Source organism: Jaculus jaculus, chromosome 6 (assembly GCF_020740685.1).
Source record: "Jaculus jaculus isolate mJacJac1 chromosome 6, mJacJac1.mat.Y.cur, whole genome shotgun sequence".
Lineage (NCBI taxonomy): Eukaryota > Metazoa > Chordata > Mammalia > Rodentia > Dipodidae > Jaculus > Jaculus jaculus.
In genome coordinates this window covers 37,427,188-37,434,965 of record NC_059107.1, presented here as the reverse complement: position 1 = coordinate 37,434,965, position 7,778 = coordinate 37,427,188, and the positions used below count along the sequence as shown (strand labels likewise).

At 44.5% G+C, this 7,778-nt stretch overlaps 1 protein-coding gene across 1 annotated transcript; it reads right to left on the bottom strand.

Annotated features, from left to right (window-relative positions):
* Positions 1-753: 753 nt before the first annotated feature.
* On the bottom strand, positions 754-1,836 carry LOC101604681 (metaxin-2). The gene has a single exon (XM_004665119.3). The coding sequence runs from the start codon at positions 1,758-1,760 to the stop codon at positions 969-971; it is 792 nt and encodes a 263-aa protein (XP_004665176.2). The 5' UTR covers positions 1,761-1,836; the 3' UTR covers positions 754-968.
* Between the last annotated feature and the right edge of the window lie 5,942 nt (positions 1,837-7,778).

Here is a 7,778-nt window from a genome sequence, read left to right as displayed (position 1 = left end):
TCCATGATCATGGTCAAGATACTGGCCCTTTTATGCCCCTATAGAATAAAGAGAATGAAAACTACTGTTTCATGGTACTCAATGGAACACATGGGCAAAGTATGAAACACAGTGTGTGGGACATTGTAGAAAGGGTGGAAAAGAGCTTAAGTTAATAGATGCAGCAGAAAGGAGTGGGGAAAGGCTGGTCAACTGGCACTCTTGTAGCAAGAAGGATCAAGAATCATGGCCAGTGACAGCATGATAGGACAAGCACTAATAGAACAGTGCATTTAAAACCACTGGAAGTGGGCTGGAGAGATGGCTTAGTGGTTAAGGCTTTTGCCTGCAAAGCCAAAGGATCCAGGTTAGATTTCCCAGGACCCACATTAGCCAGATGCACAAGGTGGTACATGCATCTAGAGTTCGTTTACAGTGGCTGAAGGCCCTGGCGCGGCCATTCTCTTTCTCCCTCCCTCTCTCCCTCTTTCTCTATGTCAAATAAATAAATAAATAATATCTTTTAAAAGACCACTGGAAGAGAAAATTCTGGAGGTTTTCACAATAAAGAGCTGGTAAATATTTGAAGGGATAAATACATTTAGCTTCATTTAAACATTGTACAATGTGCACGTAAAATGAAACATCACATTTTATCCAGTAAGGTCTACAAACCCAGTTGTTTTTGTCTTATTTTATTGTGTTTTTTTTTTTTTGTTTGTTTGTTTTACAGTTGTTTAATGTTTATTTTGATACTCTTATAAGGAAACAAAAAAATCAAGATATGGAATATAATGAATGTGAAACAATTCAAAATTAATATGTATACAAATAACAGTGTAAACAACATGTATAGAACACATTATATAATTTGTTCTGAGGTTTAAAAAAACAGTGATTTTGGTTTTGAAAGTCTGAAAGCAATTCTATTATGACATTCAAATGACATATTTCAAACATCAGTTCCTTTAAAATAATAACACATAATTTTAAGACAACCTGCCTTTACCACGATCTTCAAAATAGTGCTGTTCAATTCTTCTACAGAAAGCAAGGAGGTTGCTGTAGTTTTTCACCTTCTCAGAAAGCTCATCAGTGGTCAACTGTGTGGTCAGAATGGTGTACAAATGGCCAAATACCAGAGCATCAAGTTCAGTAGGTTGCTTATTGAAGAAATATGGTTGAGTTCCCAGTCTTTGAGAAAGGGCTTGACAGCACTGGTCTACATCTTCTAAGACCTGGTCCAGAGTCTTGTTACCCCATCCAATAGTTTTCATCTTACATTTGACTTCCCACTGTTTCTGATAGGCTAAAATGTGATTCAGAGGCCAAGGGTAGGGAGACCCATACCTTGCATGAGTGATCTCCCCTACAGTAGCTTCATCACACCACTGAAGATACAACTCTGCGGTCAACAGCATATTGTTGACTAGTTCCATACAAGCTTTCATTTCTGCTTTCTGGACTTCATCCAACCCATCACTAAGGGAATGACCCTTGGCTTTAACAAATTGGACTATTGGACCAAGTTCTGATACTACTTGGTTTCCCACATGAATAAAAGGTACTTTTCCAGATGGAGACATATATTCTGCATTTGGCCTACACACAATTTTAATAGGCAGATTACACATCTGCAAAAAGGCCTGCACAGCAAGCGAAGCTGCATTGTCAGAAAGCAAAATTTGTTCCCCTCTCAGTTGCTGATATAATGTTGCATTTTCAGGCCAAGGTTCTGTAGCTGCGATCTGGGAGACGAACGCTTCCGCCACCAGAGACATGTCGCCTGGGCTCTCCGTGGCCCCGCGGGGGGGGGGGGGGTGACCCAGGCACAACCTCGGCGCCTCCCGACAGCCGCCGAGAGGAGCCCGGCTGCACGCACGCACTCGCCGAGCTCACCGCGGTGGAGCTGGTCAGTCCGCCTTATTTTGGTTTTTGAGACAAAGGCTTGCTATATAGCCCAGGTTGGCCTTGTACTTGCAACCCTTTGGCCTCAGCCTCATAATTATAGGCATGTTCTACCACCCCTAGCAATGTACCCAAGTTTTGTTTCTTCATGTACTAATTTTAAAAAGTGGCTGGGCATGGTGGTACAGACCTCGGGAACACTAGCAAGGCTGAGATAGAAGGATCACCATGAGTTCAAGGCCAGCCTGGGGCTATAGAGTGAGTTACAGGTTAGCCTGGGCTAGAGTGCCTACATCAAGGACAAAGAGGAGAGGTTAGGAACTGAGGGCAGAGGTTGAGACACTCTCTGCAGGCATGGAGATCTTTTGCATCAGTGGTCTTAGTGAATGGCCACCCTGTCTCCATCTCTATGAATTTTGTATTGGCTTGGAGGCTCTTCCCTTTGAGGCATAAAATCTAGTTCTCATACCTTGATTCTGCTCTGACCTCTGACTTGCTCTGGCCAACAGTGTGTGGTGGAAATGACACTGTCCCAGTTCTGACCCTCATTGCTCATGTTCTTTTTCTGCTCCCTCCTTCCTCTCCACATGGACCAGCTGGGACTCACTGGATGGAGCAATGACCACAGCATGTGAGATCCCTGAAGGAAGCTCAACCTCTCCAACAGAGAAGACAACAATTCCAAGGAAGCTCTGATCTGTGATCTGAGGCTGCCAGCTGATACAGGAAGAACCCTGCTGAGACTGTAAGAACCACCCAGCAGAACCCAGACCAAACCTCTGTCTGCCAGATCCATAGTCTAAATAAGCCATGGTTGCACTAAACCAGCAAGTTTCAGGCTGACAGCAGTAGCTACCACATGCAACAGACAGGCCACTTCACGTAGGTAGCAGTTACCTTCACATTGCTGGGACAAAATACCCAATTAGAACCAGCTTTTGGAAGGAGAAGGTTTCTTTTCACTTACAATTTTGAGGGAAGCTTCATCATGGTAGGGAAAAGCATGGCAGGAGCAGACAGCTAGGCATCACATCTTTTTCATCAGTAGGGAGGAAGGAGAACTCACTTGCTCAGTAGCATTGGCAAGTGGGGATGGATTATAAAATCCCAAGGCCCATGCCCAGTGACACACTTCCTCCAGTCAAAGTTCCACCTCCCCAACAGCTCCACCAGCTGGGGATTAAGTAGGAGGCTTTGGCACAAACGCATGAGGCCATGGGGGACATTTTACATTCAAACCACTATAACATACCATCTATACACTTGGGTTATCCTTTGTCAGAAATCACTGCGAGGCTGAGTGGGGTGGGATTCAGCAATACTAAGTGAAAAGGAAAAAACATTTTAAGCTACTGAAAAATTGGATGGGGGAAGAGAAGGGGGAGAAAAACAAGAAACACTGTCATTTATAATAGTATATGTTAAAAATAAAATATAATACATATAGGTATAGACTATCTAAAGAAAATTAATTTGCAACTACAGAACATCAAGGTAAGTAGGGCATGCCTATGCTGTACTAAAGAGCCCATAAGGCTGACTCTGGATCCCATTGAAGTGTGAATAATATTTTTGCCAGACCACTTTTGCCTCAGTAGTTTCTCAGCTTTTCCATGCAGTCTCAAGTTCCTCCTTCATAACTTTTTCCTGCATGGGAGGCCCAGGCCACAACTGCCACAGTTGAGAAAGGCCTGCTAAGTACTAGATATAGACACAAGTTCTTCAGAAAAGCCCACTTTTCTGTTGTGTGTTCCCAGGTGTTGACTCAGTCTTGTTTCCTTTTTGGTGAGTTCACAGTTGTGGCTATGAAGACATTACAGAAGGACAGGTGTGGCAGTCAAAGGCACTTTGTAGCCTTTCTTTGCTATTAAAGGCCATCACAAAAGACAAATATTGAGTCCTTTTAGTGTGGGTTCCACAGACATGGCATCAACTGGGATCAAAACAGGCAAATGAGCAGGTGTGCAGGCCAATACCATCCAGCTCACAACAGCCCACAGGGCAAGCAACATACTGGGCCGGTGCCACCAGGACATGAGAGCAGAGGCTCCTGTGCTTGTGGAGGCTGCCCTAAGGAAGCGGTGGAGCCAGTCCTTGGACCCCATGGCCCAGGTCCTTCCTTTCCAGCTGCTGGGGAAGGGGCAGAAGCATTAACACCCAGGGTGGTGAAGGACTCCAGGCTGTATTGTAAGAAAGCCCCTTATCTTTCTGATTAGCCAAGGGCTCAATGTGCCCTTGGTGATGTGTCCCTTTACCTTCTTAACAGAGGCACCCCCATGGAGCTGGAGGCCACCAACTTGGCTTTTCCTTCACTGATTTTAGTGCTGCCTTTATTTTGTAGCAAGGATTTGTTTTCTTGTTAAAGAAAATATTAAAATAAATAGTAACTTTAAAATATGGATTGAACTAAGATCAGGTATTAAGTATATAAGCATACTCATGAGACCTACATATGGTAGGGCCTTCAGGTCAGTGCTGTGGCCATGACCCAGGATGGGGACACACAGGACAGCCCCCAGGTGGCAGGGTGGAAGAGTCTCTGACCTATAAGAGGCAATCTCAGTGAAGCTACTCCCAGGCCAGCTAGACCCTTCACTTCTGGGATCCAGCTTCCTGAGGGTCAAGGTAAAGGCTGGCTCCACAGCTCTTCACTCTAAGGAGCAGGCATGCTGCTTTTGCTATAGATCTAAGGCCAAGGGCCAGGCTTCCTGGGAAAGGTCACCTAAGACCCTGGAGTCTACCAAGAAGGAAAAACAGGTTTCTACCAACATGCCACTGTCCCTAAACACATTTGGGAAGTCTAGAATGTTAGCAGTCAGTAACTGGCCCTTGCATCATAATGAGATTGGGACCAAATGTCAACAAGAAATTCTTCCATTGACAAATCAGGTTAGTGAGGTGAAGAAAAATTGTATGCATGGAAAAATATGCAACTGGGGTCATCAGAGGCATAAAAAGAATACAATGCAAGCACAGAAAGTGGTGGACTGCATGTTGGATCTTTCTACTTCATCTTATTTTAAAAAGTAGACTTTAAAATATTATTTTTATTTATTTATTAGAGAGAGAGAGAGAATGGGCATGCTAGGGCCTCCAGGCATTGCAAACAAGCTCCAGACACATGCGCCTCCTTGTGCATCTGGCTTATATGGGACCTGGAGAATCAAACCTGGGTCCTTAGGCTTCTTAGGCAAGTGCCTTAACCATTAAGCAATCTCTGCAGCCCTAAACTTCTTCTTCTTCTGTTTTTACAATTTTAAACTTTGTTATTTATTTATTTAAGAAAGAGAAAAAGAGGCAGAGAGAGAGAGAGAGAGAGAGAGAGAGAGAGAGAGAATGGGTGCACCCGGGCCTCTAGCCACTGCAGACAAACTCCAGACATATGCACCCCTTGTGCATCTGGCTTATGTGGGTCCTGGGGAATCTAACCGTGGTCCTTTGGCTGTGCAGGCAAACACCTTAACCACTAAGCTATCTCTCCAGCCCCCCTAAACTGTTTTGAAAAAGAGAATTCCATTGATCTAGTATTAAAGTGTGGTCTTTGAAGGCAAATGAGGGGGGATTATGTTTAGACAGGAAAAGTCTACTGAAGGTCTGAGTAACCACACAGAAGTTTTCAGAAAATCTAGGCAAGGTTAAGGGAAGAGGGAAACCAACCAGACAGCTTTTCTAAAACAGCAGCATCTTGTTTCTTCTGGGATTTTTTTTTGGGGGGGGGGATTGAGGTATTTTTGTTTTGTTTTGTGTTTCAGTGCTGGGGAAGAAATCCAATGCCTAGAACATGTACTCTAGGTAAGCACTCTACCACTGAGCTATAACTCAGCCAGTATTCTACAACTGAGTCACTCCCTAAGCTAGGATGTATTCTAACTGGATGGCTTACCTAGCCTCTCTGTGCCTGTTTCCTTATCAGCAAAATGTAGGTAATGAATACTTCCTTCATAGGAACATTGGGCCAACACACTATGGTTCCAGGATGATACTTGATGTAAATGGTTTGTGTGTAAGCAGTGGGACTATCATTTGTAGCACTGTGTCAATTCTCCCTTCCAACTGCCTCTGTCAAGCCCACACACAGATCCAGTGTTTTACAAAAACATTCATTATGCAATGTTAAACACATGTGTCTTTGAACATCCAGTGCAGTTGGAAGATCTCAGCAGGGTTTAATAGCTAGAGGGTATCCTGTGGTCTTTTGCTATCTCCCTTCCTTCTCTCCTATCCTCCCTTTCCCTCCCCTCCTCTTTCCTCCTTTCCCTTTATCATATGGGCAAGGGTCATCCTGTGGGTGAAGCAATTGAGGCAGAGGCAAGGAGACTTGCTCAAGACTGTGGAGTAAGTTCTAATCTGTGGTCAAATCCAGCTTAGAACTGGCACCTGGCACCTACCTTCGCACCTGCAATGCTGCTTGTGCTAAGGGTTCTCAGAGTTTCAGATGTGAAAAAACTGCATGCCAGGAGTTAGAGTAATTGGGTTTCTCACCCCTACTATGCCACAGGCCTCGGTGACATCCTTCAGATTTTAATTGGTCTACATAGGCCTTTATTCTTTTTGGTTTGTTTGTTTAACTAGGCAATAGTACCCAGCAACTGTACAGTCAGCATTGTGTCCACATCCTGCACTCAAGAATCCCACCAACCTTGGTTTGACATTACTGGGGGCGGGGTATCTGTACTGAACATGTACAGAGTTTTTCTTGTTATTGTTCCTTCACTAAGAAATGAAGCATACCAGACAGTGACACAGCACTGATAACTGTACTGGGTAAGTGACATACTAAGTGAGAGATTTCATGCAGGAGACACACATAGATCTGTGAAAACAATGGCCATTGTGTACAACAGGCCCAAGCATTCTGTGATCTGGGCACCTGCAGTGGTGTGAATATAAACTGTCCCTCCCATAGACATATGTGTTTAAATGCTTGATTCCTAGTTAGTGGTGGTGTCTGGAAAATTTGTGGAGGTGGAGTCTTGCTGGAGGCAGTGTGTCACTGGGGAGTAGGCCTTGGGTTGTTATAGTCCAGCCTTGTTTGGTGCTCTTTAACATTTTTTACTTTCTCCCTGCTGATGTAAAGATGTGAACCCGCTATCTGCTCCTGACATGATAGAAACTTCCCCTCAAAACTGTAGGTCAAAACAGACCCTTTCCTTTGTTAATCTCCTTCTGGTCAGGTATTTTGTTCAAGCAATAAGAAAGTAAATGATACAGAAAAAAACTTCTGGATAAGATGGAGACATAGTAGCCATGCCAAAGCAGCCTAGGGAGTAGAAATAAGCAGAAAAATAGCACTATATATACTTCTACCAAAAAGTGAAAATGTGTAAGGAATTATTAACCATAGCAGAGAAAAGCAGGAGAGACTCAGAGCTTCTAGGAACCAGGTAACCAGCCAGAATCAGCTCCTACGACAGTACTGGTCAGTGTGCCGCCACCTGGTCCTGCCTGAGCCACAGAGCAGAAGCCAGGTGGAGGGATTTTCCACTCACACCAGCCTCCTCGCAAAGTCAAGAAACCTGATGGGGAAAATAGCAGGGACCAGCTGAGCAGCTGCTAAAGGAGAAGACAACTAGGACCAGCTGAGCAGCTCCAGTACAACCCCAGAAACCCTTCACAGCCTTCCCTCCTCCAACTGCCAGTGCTGCAAACCACCCCACAGCCATACAGCATCCAGCCCAGCCAATCGTAACACCAGATCCAGCAACCCCAGCAGCCTAACCAATCCCACAGCACAACAGAGAGGGACCAAGGTGGACACTCAGCAGAGATGAAACAGGAAGCCATTCCAAAAGGTAACAGGGCCTACTTACACAAAGCCAGGTACATAGGCATACACTGGAAGTGCTAATCTCTTCTCTTTCCATATCAGGGCAGGTTATGTATTAGATTTG